This window comes from Podarcis liolepis (genome assembly GCF_965112155.1).
Source record: "Podarcis liolepis genome assembly, chromosome: 8".
NCBI lineage: Eukaryota > Metazoa > Chordata > Lepidosauria > Squamata > Lacertidae > Podarcis > Podarcis liolepis.
The window spans coordinates 83491786-83508109 of NC_139560.1; the positions used below are offsets into that span (position 1 = coordinate 83491786).

Below are 16324 nucleotides of genomic sequence, written 5' to 3' on the forward strand. Positions count from 1 at the left end.
ACCCGGAAGTTCCCTCTCGCCTTCCGGCCAGCTCCGCTGTGTGGGCCGTGGCGCAGCGGCAGCCGCGGGTGCGAGGCAGGCGGCCATGGTGCTCCTCACCGTCATCGCGCGGGTGGCCGACGGGCTTCCTCTGGCCGCCTCCATGCAGGAAGACGAGCAGGTGAGCGGCGGCCGGGCCAAGCCAGGCCTCCACCTCCTGCTCCCGGGACTCCGGGCGCGGCTACTCGGAAGCAGGAGCCCTGCGCGATCCTGGCCCCAAAGGCGCCGCCTCCGTCGGTCCGCTGGAGATGTCGGCCTCGGGGCTCCCCGCCAGGCCTGCCGGGGAGGTCCGCGGTTGCCGAGCGGGCCCGGCCGAGAATGGCCCTCCTGGCTCCTGAAGTCCAGGGCCGGATGATTCTGCTTCTCTTCCCACCCCCCACCGCAAGAGAGAGCCCCCACCCCCCATCTAAGAGATGAGGCAGGCAGGGACAGCCTTCCTTCTTTTGCTCTGAATATTTTGCTTTCTTAGAAGAACACATTGTGGGGGCTGGGAATCCTGAGCTGAAATTTCGGGGGTCCAGCTGGGTGCCTTTTCTGTTGTTGTATAGAGGAAACAGTCTAGTAGCAGCAGCATAAGGGGAAGCATTTTGGTTTGGTTATTCTTGACCCAGTTCCTATTGACTCAGTGACTGACACTTTGCTCTGAGCAAAGGCCAGTGCTTTGTCAGCCTGTTGGAGCTTTGCATTAAAGATTTGTGTTGTTTTGTAGTCTGGTAGAGACCTGCAGCAGTACCAGAGCCAAGCCAAACAGCTGTTCCGGAAGCTCAATGAACAGTCTCCGACCAGGTGCACCTTGGAAGCAGGAGCCATGACTTTTCAGTAAGTACAACAAAAACTCTGGTGCAGAGGCTCAGTAGGGAGTTGTAGACCATATGCTGGATTAGGGGTTGCTAGAGAAGATGATTGCTCTGTGTCTTTAGGGAAAATTTGGGAAAGATGGAAGTTGGTTTGCTGTCAAGCTAACATCAGACCTGTTGTCTCTTCTTTTGCAGTTACATCATTGAGAGAGGGGTGTGTTACCTGGTGTTGTGTGAAGCTGCCTTCCCCAAAAAGCTGGCCTTTGCATACCTGGAAGATTTGCACTCAGAATTCGATGAGCAGCATGGAAAGAAGGTCCCAACTGTGTCCAGGCCCTATTCTTTCATTGAGTTTGGTGAGGTTCTTCCCCTTCCTCATCAGGCAAAGGCCTGCCTGCAAGGTTCCTTTAGTAGTCCTGATGGCGGCTTCTCCTCCTTGTGCCATCCCTAGTTCTCCCTCCTGGCAGGTTTCTTGCATTAGCACAGTCCTTTAAAAAATAATAATTCCTGTCCTCTAAAAAGACCCCGGAGACTGGATCCTCCCAGAAGCTTTACAGAATATCAGGTCAGATTATTCAAATATCCCTTTCCCTCACACAAATACAGTGGACTCTGACATTCTTTGTTCTTGGGTGATCTGTGTCATCTGAGTTGCTCTGAGCCCGGCCTTGGCTGGGGAGGGCGGGGTATAAATAAAATTATTATTATTATTATTATTATTATTATTATTATTATTATTATTATTATCTCTTATAAACACTCTTGTACTTAGGACCAGTGAGAGTTTCTGAATGCTTGCCACCATGGTTGCTCAACCTTGATAGGAAAATTATAGACTATATTACATGTGATGCTGCAACCATCATTAAGTTGCACATCTGTGTTACACAAAAACACCTATTTAGCAATAGGTGAATGTGAGTTCCAATTTTCATAAGTATCTCAGTGCACAGGGAGAGTAGATTTAACCCTTCCTAACTGTTACCACAGTGACAATTCCCATCCCACCCTATTATTAGCTTTAGAAGAAAATGCTCTAAACCATGCCAATGGAGCTAACAGTCTTGGAGAGCCAATTTTCATTAGGACCATGATTGTGGATACAAGGGTTAAACCTCCTCTCCCTGAATGCCACTGTCACAATGAAAATTGCCACCAAAAAGGACAATTGATGGACAACCAAGACTGGCCACATGTGTGGAACTGATAAATAAAAGACATAAATTAGCTGTTGGACACTGAAAGGAAGAGAGACTAATTCATGAGCAGCTACCTCTTATTTCAGATACTTATATCCAGAAAACCAAGAAACTATATATTGACAGTCGTGCAAGAAGAAACCTTGGCTCCATCAACACAGAGTTGCAGGATGTACAGAGAATCATGGTAGCTAACATTGAAGAAGTTCTACAACGAGGCGAGGCACTTTCAGGTACGGTGACTGTTGCATGCACAAGGTGCTCTGCCTTTTTATGGGATGATCAGGTGCGATTGTAGCCTATGCAGTAGGAACGGGGGAAGCTGTGGCAAGCTGCTTTGTGCGATATAACACACCCTGTCTGCACATGTGCTTTCCCTGCATTAAGATATTCAACAGATGCTTTATTACGGGGGCCCACACCATTGGAATTGCAGTAAGTGGCTACTTTCTCCCTTGTGGTGCTCCAAGATGGAATGTGTTCCAGCTCTGATGTTGCTTTGATGTCATGTCATATTCAAATGACTCTTTTTATGTAGGCTCACCCCCCCCCCCCAATTTTGTGGCTTGCCCTGTGATTTTTGGGTAAAGGGTGGGACATAAATAAAATAAATGAGAACACTTTTTAATATATCCAGGCTTCATAAATGTTTGTTTATACATGTTTTATATTTACTCATGATTTTATGCTGCTCTTAAATATTTTTTTCCTGCTTCTACAGCATTATCTGTATATGTTAACTGCTTTTATTCTGATTTGCTTTGCTTTATTAAGTCCCCTGGAAACTTGCTTAAAGGGTATAGTTAGAATACCAGGAATAATTTCTATCATGTCATGCACCATAGCAAGCACGACAATTTCCAGCCTTGGCCAGGCAAAAACCTGTTGACCCCTGTTCCCCAAAACTCTGTTAGTGGTGCTCCAGCAGTCATCTCTGCTCTGGTTTCTCATCTCCATCCCCATTCAACAAATCTTTATTCTTCTCCTTAGAATTAAAGCACCCTACAGCTTTGCCCTGTACTAGTGTACTAGTCAATGACATGTTGTGCCCTATGATCTTCCCCAAACTTGACTGCACTCTTACAGTGTCTTAAAGTCTCCTACTCTTTTCTGTTCTCTCACGATCCCTTGTACCTTGAACTCTCCCCCATAACACCTGGGTGTTACTACTTATTTCTTTTTCTTTAAATCATAGAGTTGGAAGAGACCCTAAGGGTCATCTAGTCCAACCCCCTGCAGTTCAGAAATATCAGCTAAAACATCAATGACAGATGGCCATCCAACATCTGCTTAAAAACATCCAGTGAAGGAGAGTCCACCACCCTTTGAGGTGGGTTCCACTGGCAAACAGCTCTTACCATCAGAAAGCTCTTCCTGATTTGTCAGAATCTCCTTTCTTGTTCAGGACCTACCCTTTGGAGCAGGAGAAAACAAGCTTGCTCCATCTTCCGTGTGGCAGTTCTTTAGTTATTTGAAAATGGCTACCCTATCTCCTCAGTCTCCTCTTTTGCAGGCTAAACCTACCCAGCTCCCTCAACCATTCTTCATAAGGCTTGGTTTCCTAATCCTTCGTCATATTGATCATCCCTTATTCCCAGTTAAATCAGGCCTAAATATATGTATCTTCTTTTGCTTGCTTTCTTCCCATGTTACCATTGCATATCCCATTCTTCATCTTTTTTTTCTTCTTTTGTTCATCATGCTTAAATTATAAGATCCTCAGAACAGAGATCTGCCTTTTCTGATTTTGCCCTAAAGCCAAAGCAGGCAGAATGTCCATCTCAATTGTATGTTGAACAAGCTGGCTTGTTTATGGTAGGTATCTTCATACCTCGTTGCTTCAGCAATGGGACCTGTCCTGGAACCATGCCTAACTTGGCAGTGGTTGCAGTAGTCACCCATCACTTGGGCAAATGGTATAGCACCTTTCTTCTCTGTGACGGAGCTCCAGCTCTGTAGCTTCTGCTTCTCCACCTCTGTAGCTTTTGCTTCATACTTTTCAAAATTTCTTGCTTCCTCTTTTGTTTGAGCAGCAATTGAGCAGTTCAGATGTGAACTTATACAGTTTGCCATTACGTGTCCCACCCCAGACCCAAAATGTGGGAGGTACATTATTGTAGAATTCAGGGCAGTTGTTGAAAGTCTGACAAACTGTTCTTCCACTTGCTGTGCCCATAATATGTGTGTCCAGCTTCTCTTTTAATGGAGAAGTGGGGCTTACTTCCAAGGGCTCAGGAAAAGAAGGGGATGGGTGGTGGCAGCAGCAGGGGAGGCGGTGAGCAGGTGATGAGTTATTACAGTAGTTGGATCTTGGTATATAAATATTTGGGGCATGTATCCCACAGAATACAAGAACTGAAAGTCTGTGAGGGGGGGTTACTTGCAAGTAGTTTCAGAAAGGGTAGGGGAGCAGCCTGAGGTCCTCATAAATGGCAGGTGCACAGGCTGTTACATAGGCAGACATCCATTGATTCGGGAAAAAAATTGACTGGTTTATTCAGAGGGTTGCATTGCAGAGAAAGAATGCAGTTTTGCATGCTTCTGACATGAGTTTAGGATGCACAGTTCGCATTCAGTTTACACGTTAAAAATGATACACCAGAGCTCATGGGGAATAATAAACTCAGAAAAGTGACTAACAGTATTAGCTATTGATTGGGACACTTTTGAAAGAGAAACATACACATCACATATTGACCAAATCTTTGCTGTAACACAATTCAAAAGTTGTAAGGGAAGATGGTTTCGCTCAGTCCTCATTCATCCTGCCCATAGCAGCTTCTGGATTCCATGACTTCCCAGGCAGTGCCTCAGTTTCTCAGCTAGTACTTCCACCACCTTATCGCCGCAACGTCAGCGTTCTAGAAACCAAGGAGAAGTTTTTAATAAACTCATGCTTGGGTCCTAAGATACATTAACCTACGGGAATAAATGGAAGGGCAGTTTCCCTCCCATTCCCCACTTGCAGCTGCTTGTGACCCCTCTGAAAACCTTAGCAGAAAGTGGGGTGGGAGCATCCTTCAAATCAATAGAGGAAGGATGGGAGAAGACACATCCCTTTTGTGAACTTCTTTACTTATCTTAGAATCTAAACCTGACTATGGCAGCCCCCCCCAATGTCCCCTCCTAAATTCTTCAGAAGAGTCCCACATCCCTCCAGAAAGACTTTTCAGATGATGGGTGGCTGCTGGAATAAATGTAAGCCACTTTCTATAACGAAAAGCAAACTTTTTGATTAACAGCAGATAATGGACACTGGGTGCTAGACAGAAACTGTCATCCTCCTGTAATTTTTCCAGCAAGGAAAATGAAAAAGTCTGCTCTTAGGTCAGACTGAAGCCAGTAGGTTTGGGCCTTTAATTTGAAACATATCATGAATATATGGCAATGCGATATAAATACATAACTGCACACCTACAAATACTAAAGTGTCTTATTATTTGTTCTTTTGAAACAGCTTTGGATTCCAAGGCAAACAATCTGTCCAGTTTGTCGAAGAAATATCGCCAGGATGCAAAATATTTGAACATGCGTTCCACCTATGCCAAGCTCGCGGCTGTCGCTGTGTTCTTTATCATGTTGATTGTCTATGTGAGGTTCTGGTGGCTTTGAGAGGTTTCCAGGCACCAAAGAGGGACAGCTAGTAACACAGCAGATGCATAGTTGCAAGATGCCAAGATCACCAGAATGTACATTAGAAGCCCCAAATGGGATGACTGTATAGTGAGAATTGCTGCTACTTTCCGGTGAATCTTAATTCCCAAATGTCAAAGCTTCCTGGATTTTCTTTTGCACTTAGAAGACATGAAATTTGTCCATCCCACTAGCAGCACGATTTCCATCCCTAATGTGAGAGGGAAGTCCTGAGTTGGCTTATCAGGCTGATTCACAGCTTTCGCGTTGATGCTGCAGTAGACACCTCTTTCCCTGTAAATGATCCCAGCCCTCATAGTAAAGGGACTCTAATGAACATTCCTGGTGCTAGTAATATTTTCTTAAGGGTCTGGATCTTGCTACTTGTGCAGAAATTCCTGTTTAAAGGCTGAGTCTTTACTGTACTTCCGACATACTGACATTACACCGTTAATTTCTTAAACAGGTAGGAAATTCTGGTTCAGTAGACTTCATTATTGCTAGATATATTGAATCATTACACCATTGATTTAGAAAGTAGATAAGAAATTCTGCTTCAGCAGACTTCATTAAGTGCTCAGTATAATGTTGAAATAGTTGTCACAGAATTAAACTACAAGCACGTAATTCATCTTCATTTCAGATAAATCTATGTTTTTAAAACCAACAGCAAGTTCCACATTCTCTGCATATTTTACAGGGAGGGGCTTGACGTCTCCTGCTTACTGGGCTTTTCCTCTCTCCCGCAAATGTCACTATTTCTTTTGCTTTGTGCAGTCTGTAAGACAACCTACTATTTGGATCTCGTGGCACACGAAAGGGCTGAAGAAGAGCAGGTCTCTTCCTGAATTCTTGACAGTCTGTGCTTTGAAAAATTAAGCTCCTTTGTCATTCTCTTCTTCGCTGTATCTTTGTCTATTTCCCACTTCTGTATAGCAAACCTGTGGAGCAGAAACTGTTAGTGTCCTGAACTCTGGTATCTGTGTCTGAGGACTGCTGCCTCTCAGAGGGATGCTATCATGCAGTGTGAAAAGTATTTTCAGATGTGTCTTAAGAGCGAATCTCAAATAAGGAGATAGTAGAACTAATCTCCCATGTGTTCTCAGGCAGCCTGTCTGAGTATTTGCAAGGGAGTGAGAAAAGGAGTTGAAGAGCAGAACATCACATACTATGTTTCCATCAGAGATAATGAAAAGAAAATTGGTTTTATTTATTTCAATTGGCAAGCGCATTATTACAGCTCTCTCTTAAAAATAAAAGGTGAATTCACAGCATTTTATCGAACAATTTTTAATTTGAAGTTTTGAAGCTCAAGCAGATATATATAACCACCCTTTTTTTGTTAGTTAGTAGTTTGGTAGCTCATGGGAATGTTGTAGTGGACATTGGGTTGTATCCAGCTAAAGTAATTACATGACTGAAGGAATGGAATTCGCCCTCCCTGCTCCATCCCCAAACCTGCTCCAGGCCATGTCTGTCTGTGTGTATGTATGTGGATTGATTGATTGATTGATTGATTGATTGACTGACTGACTGACTGACTGCGTACATGCATGCATGCAGGGGGAGAATAGAGAGGGGGAATTCCATTGTATGAGTAGAATGAATTCCATTCATGCAATGACTTTGTTGGGAACAAGCCAAAGTCTCCTGGGATATCCTTGCTGACAAGCTAGTAAAATGTAATTTGAATAATACCACGGTTAGATGGATCTTCAGCTTTTTAAAACGAATTCCCAAACATCCCTCATTCATGACAGCATCAATGGAAGAAGAATCTCAAGTAGGGTGTCATAGGACTCTTGCCTTTGGCCCTGTGCTGTTCAACATCTTTATAAATGACTTGGATGAATAGAGGGGATGCTTCTTTCCCTATGCTACATTTTCGCTAAGCCTCTCATTTCACTCTGCAGCACAGTGCAGTAACCACCTTCTTGACAGTTGGACCCACTGTTGGTCTGGTCCACTCATTCTTCTGGAGCCTGTCTTTGCATGCAGGGGAAGTCCCTAAGTCACTGAGGGTTTGAGACCCATTGGCTACCGTCACCTGGTTTAGATGGGCAGTCGAAGCTGTTCCCAAGGTGGGGCCGCTATTGCATGCTGACAGCCTCCAGGAGCCACAGGTGAGAGGTGAGTGCAGGGTGGGGGCCAAAGGTGGACAAACTACCCCAGAGAAAGCACAACGTGTCTCCCACCAAAGGTACTAACCTTCCCCTAACACCTCCATACCTGGGAAGCTCGCCCATCTAGGAGAAGGCAAGCGTACTAAACCTCTTCTGTCTTGTGGCTATACACATTTGTGAGGATTTGGGTGTAAAAATCCGTACCAGCTGCCTGGTGGGACATCTTTGGAAGAAGAAAAGGCACAAATCTGGAGAGGAGTCCCTAAGACCAGGGGTCAGCAAGGTTTTTCTACCAGCAGGCCAGCTAGCTCACTGTCCCTCAAATCTTCTGGTGGGCCGGACTGCACACAGGCACATGTATACACACACACACTGGCAGAGGGGGGCTTCTCTCTCCCCCTCCTCCTGCTATCCTACTTCCTGGCAGCAGTTGGGAGCTGATGGCGGTGGCAGCGCCTCATTTTTGGGAGAGCTTTCCCGGGCGCGGGGCCAGCAGGCACACCAAGCTCCGGCTGAAGCCTTGCGGCATGCCCACTAACCCCTCTGTCCATGGCTGCAGTGCCATGGCTGCAGAGGAAATTCAGTGTGCCTTCAGATTGGCCAGTGTAGCTGCCCGCCCAGAGGCTTCCGCAGCTTTGGATGGCTGCGGGAGCTTCCTGGAGCCAATCCGAAGCCGCACCGGGTTTTCTCAGCGTGCGGGCGGCAAGGCTTCGGATTGGCCAGTGTCACCACCTGCCCAGAGGCATCCGCTGCTTCAGATTGGCTGCGGGATATTCCTGGAGCCAATCCAAAGAAGCCTGTGCACCCGTCGCAGAATTCAGTCCCCGCGCAGCGAGATGTCGCCATGCCAGTTCAGCATGGGGACTGACTGGGCAGGTGGCAGGGTCCTTGGGCCTTATCTGGCCCACGGACCTTAGTTTGCCAACCCCTGCCCTAAGATGGTTGGATGGTACATTGTATGCTGCCTTCCAATAGCTCTGGCAACCAAGCTAGCACCAGGTGCCTTGCTCCGTTTTCCTTTTGTCCACATTAGTTTTGTTTAAAAATTGTTTTATTTTTTATTTTGACAAAGTAATAATAATAAATAAATAAGAATAAAAATGTGCACCGTACTCCTGAGACCATTCCATTGTAACTATCCAACCTCCCAATATTTCAACACCTCTTGGCGATGTTTTGACCCCTTTCTGTTTTAACAGTACAAATTCTACAAACACCTTCCATATCTACTCAAAATCATTTCTCCTGCATGTTCCCCATCTTGCCTTAATAGCACATGTTAATTAATAGCTATATCCCACGCCTCTTTATACAATTCTTCTATTTTGTATTCACTTTTCCCCTTCCACTTCCTAGCTATAATAACTCATGCAGCTGTCAATAAATTTGTGAGCAAGTCTTTCATAGCCTGCAAAACTTCCACACCATTATAAATTGATGATAATGCTACCTCTGGATTTTCAGTCAGAAACCAGTGATTTCTGTTATCTCCTTAAACACCCTTTGCCCCCCAAAATTGTACATATTTACACCCCCACCACATGTGAACATAATTCCCTGTTTCCTGGCATCCCCTCCAACATAACACTGAATATCCCTTGTTTATTTGATTTAATCTGACTGGTATTAAATACCACCTCCAAACTAATTTATAATTTTCTTTTATCCTAATAGACAACATTTTCAAAGTGCGTTTCTTCCACATTTCCCCCCAGATTTGACTATCTGCTATTTATGTTTCTATCCTCCTTTTCAGAATCGACCCCATCCCTTTAACGTTTAATAATAATAATAATAATAATAATAATAATAATAATAATAATTTATTTATACCCCACCCATCTGGCTGGGTTTCCCCAGCCACTCTGGGGGGCTCTCAATTGAATATTAAAAACACAATACAGCATTAAACATTAAAAACTTCCCTAAACAGGGCTGCCTTCAGATGTCTTTTAAAAGGATAGTTGCTTATTGCCTTGACATCTGATGGGAGGGCATTCCACAGGGCGGGCGCCACCACCGAGAAGGCCCTCTGCCTGGTTCCCTGTAACCTCACTTCTTGCAGTGAGGGAACCGCCAGAAGGCCCTCAGCGCTGGATCTCAGTGTCCGGGCAGAACGATGGGATGGAGATGCTCCTTCGGGTATACTGGACCAAGGACGTTTAGGGCTTTAAAGGTCAGCACCAACACTTTGAATTGTGCTTGGAAGTGTACTGGGTTGAAATCCTTATTTCGTTATCCTTGTGTTGAATGTAGTTCTTAATTTCTGGTCTCATGTCTTATGATACTCATCTAACCTGTTACCTATCTCATTCAATCCCACCCCTACCAATTTCTCTCCCCCCCCCCATTTTTTCTGAGGCATTTCACCTCTCCCATTGTCCTAATTGTGGGGGGGGGGGAGAGAGGCTCCCCTGATCATTGGAGCCACAGTAGAACTTCTCCCATTATATTTGTTCTGTCTTCACACACACAAGGAAAACCAAGGGGGTATATTGAGGAGATCCACCAAGCACCCAAGAACATTTGCATTCTTTTGCATTTGCATTATTTTGTATATTGTGTGCTGTGGGGAATCATGGAACCAATTTGAAATATACTTTAAATCTCCCTTTACAAACGAAAAACAACACACACACGAGGCAGTGAGTCATCGAGGCAGATGTATATCATTTGAATATATTTGCACCCGAGGATGCAAAACAAGACTTCGACGGAACTGGAGATCTAAACCATATCTAGGATCTAGATCTTATCTAGAGATATAAACCGTAACTAGGCAATTCCACTGCAGCATTCACACCTGCGGATGCCTCCCAACCTCCGTGTCTGTTTGCTGTGGCTTCCTTCCTCTCGGAGTTCTCGTCTAGAGTTAGAAACTTCTGCAGTGGAATCCCAAACCCCGCTCCCCCAGAAGGATTGCTTGGTCTTGGGGGGCTAAGTTGGAAGAAGGAAAGATGCTCTGCTAGAGCGCCAGCAAAGTCCCTGCCGGAGGAGCCCCTAGACGGGGCGTCCGCGGCCCTTCAGCCGGAGGAGCGGCAGCGCCTGAACTGGCCCCCGACGGCGGCGGGGCGCCTTCTCTGCGGCGGCCGCGCCAGCGCCTCCCCTCGGAGCGGGACCTCGCCCTCCTCGGCGGGGCGGCGCCTCCTCGTGCCTGCGCGCAGCCCCGCGACTTCTGCTCGGCTCCTCGGCGCAGCCATGCCGTCCTACTCGGTGACGGTGGCGACGGGCAGCCAGTGGTTCGCGGGCACCGACGACTACGTCTACCTGAGCCTGGTGGGCTCGGGCGGAACGAGCGAGAGGCACCTGCTCGACAAGCCCTTCTACGACGACTTCGAGCGCGGCGCGGTGAGTGAGGGACGGGATGGGACGGGACGGGGGCGGATGGGGCGCTTCGGCAGCCCGCGCTCTGCTCAGGCTCAGAAACCCGCTCGCCTCTCCCGCTGCAGAGCTGCCTGAGAGCCTTCCTTCCACACAGAGGCATCGAGACGGGGGGCTTCTCCCCCCGCGCTGTTTCTCCCCGTCTAGCAAGCGGGTTCCCCATTTTGTGGCTTCCTACTGACAATGGAAACTTCTGCCCGCTTCCCTTTTACGCCCGTCCTGCACGCCTCGCACCCATCCACCTCTCCGGCGCACCGCTTGGTCCCGGCGCAGCATCTTGGACGTGGCGGGCGGCACTGGCACAGACCAGCTGCCGGGAGCAGAGCCGTCTTTTCCTATTGGGCTTACTGGTGCATTGCACCAGGGCGCTGGCCTCTCAGGGGCGCCCCAGGGAGCAGTGGCATAGCGGATTGTCAGCACCTGGGGCAAGGCAAGTAATTTGCGCCCCCTAACCCATGGATTTGCGCCCCCTAACCCGTGGATTTGCGCCCCCTAACCCTAACCCCCAGATGTTGCGCCCAGTGCGGCCGGCCCCCCCTGCACCCCCCACGCTACGCCACTGCCAGGGAGTGAGGGAGCTGCGCGGCTTTGCCGGCGGCATCCCTTTTCCCTGCAAGCCCACCAGCTGTGCCCCATCCATAGCTGTCAACTTTCAGATTTGAAAATAAGGGATCAGCAGCCTCTAAAATAAGGGATCAGCAAGTCACCTGTCCCGGGGACAGTCTACGGGATATCTAACAATCCGGGATAGCAGCGGAAACGGCGCTGAAATAAGGGTAAAGGTAAAGGGACCCCTGACCATTAGGTCCAATCATGGTTGACTCTGGGGTTGCGGCGCTCATCTCACTTTATTGGCTGAGGGAGCCGGTGTTTGTCCGCAGACAGCAGACTAAGCCGCTTCTGGCAAAACCAGAGCAGCACACGGAAACGCCATTTACCTTCCCACCTATTTATCTACTTGCACTTTGACGTGCTTTCAAATGGCTAGGTTGGCAGGGAGTGAGCGAACCCGTTGCGGGGGTTTGAACCGCCAACCTTCTGATCAGCAAGTCCTAGGCTCTGTGGTTTAACTCACAGCCCCACCCGCACAATTTCCCACAAAAAAAGGGAAGGTTGACAGCTATGGCCCCATCAACCATATGGCTGGCGGGCATGCAGCTTGCCTCCCAAGCCTCCACGGGAGGAGAGCAATCCCTGCAGAGGCTTGGGAAAAGGTCAATAACTCTGGGAAACGGGGGTCATCTGAGGGATCTTTGCACCACAGCACTGGATATGCTTAAGACGGCCCTGGCAGGGAGCTTAAGAAACCATAGTCGAGGACTGCTGTGGTCGCTCTGGCTCAGTCTAGTGGGCGGCTGGCAGAAGCTCTGGAGGGGCTCAGCCTGGGTGGGTTCAGTCCGAGTCTAGGTTTGGGCTCATGGGGTGGCTGCTCTGACTGCGCCCCTTGCTCCCTGCCACCACACACAACCACGCAACCTCCTCTGCCCACAGCAATGACTGCTACCAGGCAGCTTCAGCTTCCTTGCCCACGAAGGAGGGCAACTTTACGATATTTGCAAGGACAGCCGCAGCTGCCTCTGACTGTCGGGCTGAGCCTCCCTCTGGCTGCTATCCAAGGGCGTGGTGGGGAGAAGGAGACTTTGGGGTTGCTTTTTCAGGACAGCCTGCTCCCTCTACATGCTGCGCCCTCTTTCTCTTAACAGCACACAGGTAACAGCAGCCATCTTTTTTCCGACACTGCAGCTGGGTGCTGACCCCAAAAACCTCAAGGTCCAAAAGGTGTGCAAGTGAGCAGAATCAGATGGCTCCTAAAGGGAACTTTCCCTCCATTTGCCTTCTCTTTGTGGGTGGCGCAGCCTCTGGCGCCACCCAGAGAGAAGGGCAGGGGACGTAAGCAGAGACTCTTTTGAAGAAAAGCCACAGCTTCCACCTGCTCGCTCAGGGTGCGGTCGCAGGGCCCAATCCTATCTACCATCCTGCCCAAAGAATGAGCAAGGAGAGAGGGGAACGTAAGCAATCAGGAGCAGTGGCAGGCGTGCCTGAGAACAGGAAGTCCAATTGGGCCCTTGAGGCCATTCTCCCCTGACCACCTCCATCGGCTGATGCCACTAGTTCTGCCCAGGGAACTGGCGCATGAAGCCAGGGAAAGCTTGGAAAATACAGGCTTCTTTTTCACTCTTCCCACAGCAGTGCTGGGAGGACTGATGGGCTGGGAGGGGGGAATCAAAGGGAAGCAGAGGGAGGGAGGGCAAAGAGGGAAAAATAGTTTTGTCAAGGGGGGGTAACCTACCTGTCGATCATGCAATATCATAACGACACCAATGATTGACAGGTGAACACCCCTCACCTGTCAGATTTGGCCCATCCTGAGAAGGATCCATGAACCCACCTCTGCCTTACAGCCATCTCTTGTCTGATTGATTCTGCCATACTACAGAAAGGAACGCAGGGGGATGTGTTATCCTGAAAGGGCAGTGGCTGGTTCTGGAAGGAGCATCCTTCTCTCACTTTGCTGGTCCTTTTGCGGATCAGTAACTGGTTATGAGACCGGAGGCAGAGAGTAGGAATGACTGGACAATTCATCCAATGAAGGGATATAAAGCGTGGAGCCCCTGAGGATCCGCGTTGGGACTTGTGCTTTGTAACTTGTTCATAAACCATCTAGATTAGCGGTGGGTGCACAATGACATAGCCAAGTTCGATGATGATACCAAATTTTTCATGGTCATTAGCGCTTTTTTTCTAGAAAAAACAGTCCCGGTATTCCTCTTGTTGCTGTTTACATACTGTTTGTCTTCCCCTCTACAAAATGTATATTTACAATAGCCCTGGTCCTGATGTGATATGTAGTAAAGTCACGCGAGGAGCCCAAGTGCATCTTGAATATTTGCCATGGGAGAAAGCTATTGTTTTTAACTTTGCACCTCTTTACAAACCTGTACTAGAAATCTACTAACAAAGTCTCAACATTGTAAGGCTAATAATTCCTGTCACGCTATTTATTTCTCCCTATTAAAAAAAAAAGTATTGTGAAGCATAGAAAACGGTTGTGAGAGAGGGAAAGTTGTTTGATGAGGACTGCGTAAAAGTGGGAAATGACATGAAACCCCCCTCATCAATTGTAGAATTTCTTTCACCTCTCTTCTGCTTTTTTGGGGTGTTTGGTAGGTGGAAGAATATATAACTATATACTGCATATCAATCACATCCTTAGATCCATTTGACCAACCAGTTTCACTTTTCTAAATAAAGAAAACAAGCCCACTCATTAACATACTGAACTTCAACTCATTTCATTATTGCTATGATGCTGTTTTGCTAAACAATAAAAAAATAAAGAGCTGCTGGTTTGTGTAAAACACTCCTTAAATAAACATTTCCAGAGAAAGCATCTCTGAACACACTGAAACAAAATGAGGGGCTGATGGGGTATTTCTCCCCCTTCCCCAAGAAAGAGGGTGGGGGAGTAAAAATAAAATAAAATCCTCCCATCCAAGATCTCCCCGTTGATTACATGAGTGAAACTGAGTCTGCCTGGCTAGGATTTCTGTCTGGGAGATCTTCTTAGGATCTCCCTCAGAGGAGGCTGCTGTCACTATAAAAAATTACTGAAAGACTTGAGGAGGCAGTGGCGTAGCGTGGGGGATGCAGGGGGGGGCTGGCTGCACCGGGCGCAACATCTGGGGGTTAGGGTTAGGGGGTGCAAATCCATGGGTTAGGGGGCGCAAATCCACGGGTTAGGGGGCGCAAATTACTTGCCTTGCCCCGGGTGCTGACAATCCACGCTACGCCACTGTGAGGAGGGGAAGGGATACCTGTTCTCTCCTCTTCTCTCCCCCCCCAGCATCTCCCCTCTCTCCCTTGCCACCTCTCTCATTAAAGAGACTTCATGAAACAGACCCGCCTGTCAGCTGAGGGTTGCAAGAAGGGTGGGGACAGGAAGGGGCTTGCTGTTTGTTTGCTTTTGGGGGGGGCTTTCCAAAGAGAGTCTGTGGTTGGGTGAGCATCTTCCTCCCGAGGGCTCTTTATGCTCTTGGCCTGGTGGGATACAATGAGCAGTATCCCCTTGAGGGGGAAGAGCTGCCTAGGAGTTGCTCCCCTCAGGCTCTCTGTGGCTGGCTGACAGAGCCTCTGAGGCACCCTGGGCATGGCTAACACACAACATCTGTGTGTTGCCTCAAGAAAGCTCTGGTGGGGGGTAGGGAAAGAAAGAGAGGGGGGATTGACTTCCTTTCCCCACTTTTCTGCTGATCACAAAGGAGGCATGCTTCCATCCTAAGAGCTTCTTTCCCCAGGGGCAAAAGGAGACTTCATTCCACTCGGGTCAAAGACCCAGTTTGGTGCACACATACGGCAAGGTGGCCTCTTGCTTCCCACAGTGTCATCCTTGGTTTCCTCTTTTGCATAGACTCTTTTGGTTCCATCACCACAGCTCTTGCTTCCTCTGAAGTCATTCAAATTTGTGGTGGGTCCTTTCGATAACAGAACAAGCCTTATGAGCTGCTGCGTGCCAAATACTCAATAAAAGCAGCAGATATGGAAAGTCTGAAAGGGAAATTTACTTGTAAACCTAATTCTGATCATAACTAGAAGATTATCTAGAGTGTACTAGACTCCGCTGGATATGTGGTTTGTTTGGAAAAGTCAGAATAGTGGGGTTATGCGGGACTAAATCATTAAAAGACAATAAGAAAGAAAGAAAGAAAGAAAGAAAGAAAGAAAGAAAGAAAGAAAGAAAGAAAGAAAGATCAGCATGGTTCCCCTTCTGGAACAGGCGTGCTGGAAGTACACCCAGTGGGCACATGTCTTCAGACTTAGTTCTGCTTCTTAATGTCTCCTTTTGTTCTTTTTCCTGTATAGATTCTTTCACAAATAATGTTGCATAATGTCTTAGTTCCGCATCTCATTTAGTTTACTATCCTTCCCAGGGAGTTGTTTTGAAACTTAAAAAATAGTTGTTGCAGGACTTTTTGCTTATTGCAGCAAAAAGAGAGCCAGAGATCTCTTTCTCACTCTGTGACCATTAATATCTAATATTAATGCCTCTGTGTTTTTATGTTTGTACATATTTTATGGGCTAATAGCCGTAAATAAATAAATAAATAAATATCTCTGCCAAGTTACAGTGCTGTATTCACAGGGCAAGAATTGT

At 47.4% G+C, this 16324-nt stretch overlaps 2 protein-coding genes and 1 long non-coding RNA gene across 3 annotated transcripts in view; 2 read left to right on the forward strand and 1 right to left on the reverse strand.

Annotated features, from left to right (window-relative positions):
• Nucleotides 1-6942, forward strand: SEC22B (SEC22 homolog B, vesicle trafficking protein). Its single transcript, XM_083519748.1, has 5 exons — nucleotides 1-160; nucleotides 749-858; nucleotides 1032-1192; nucleotides 2122-2268; nucleotides 5493-6942. Exons 1-5 carry the CDS (start codon nucleotides 86-88, stop codon nucleotides 5645-5647), a joined length of 648 nt encoding a protein of 215 aa, XP_083375874.1. The 5' UTR covers nucleotides 1-85; the 3' UTR covers nucleotides 5648-6942.
• Nucleotides 1-12034, reverse strand: part of LOC310714538 — a 68080-nt gene extending 56046 nt beyond the window's left edge. Inside the window, exon 1 of the long non-coding RNA XR_014529881.1 lies at nucleotides 11965-12034. This is a non-coding gene — a long non-coding RNA (uncharacterized lncRNA). The remainder of the gene's footprint in view (nucleotides 1-11964) is intronic.
• The window catches only part of ALOX5 (arachidonate 5-lipoxygenase), a 43626-nt gene continuing 38261 nt past the window's right edge, over nucleotides 10960-16324 (forward strand). Inside the window, exon 1 of the mRNA XM_083519341.1 lies at nucleotides 10960-11139. Within this exon, the coding sequence (XP_083375467.1) occupies nucleotides 10990-11139 (150 nt within the window). The 5' untranslated portion in view covers nucleotides 10960-10989. The remainder of the gene's footprint in view (nucleotides 11140-16324) is intronic.

What these genes read in the sequence shown, in the direction of transcription:
- SEC22B (XM_083519748.1), top strand. Translation starts at nt 86, where the DNA reads ATGGTGCTCCTCACCGTCATCGCGCGGGTGGCCGACGGGCTTCCTCTG. An exon ending in CCATGCAGGAAGACGAGCAG is followed by an intron (nt 161 to 748) that starts GTGAGCGGCGGC and finishes GTTGTTTTGTAG; the next exon opens with TCTGGTAGAGACCTGCAGCA. An exon ending in CTATTCTTTCATTGAGTTTG is followed by an intron (nt 1,193 to 2,121) that starts GTGAGGTTCTTC and finishes CTCTTATTTCAG; the next exon opens with ATACTTATATCCAGAAAACC.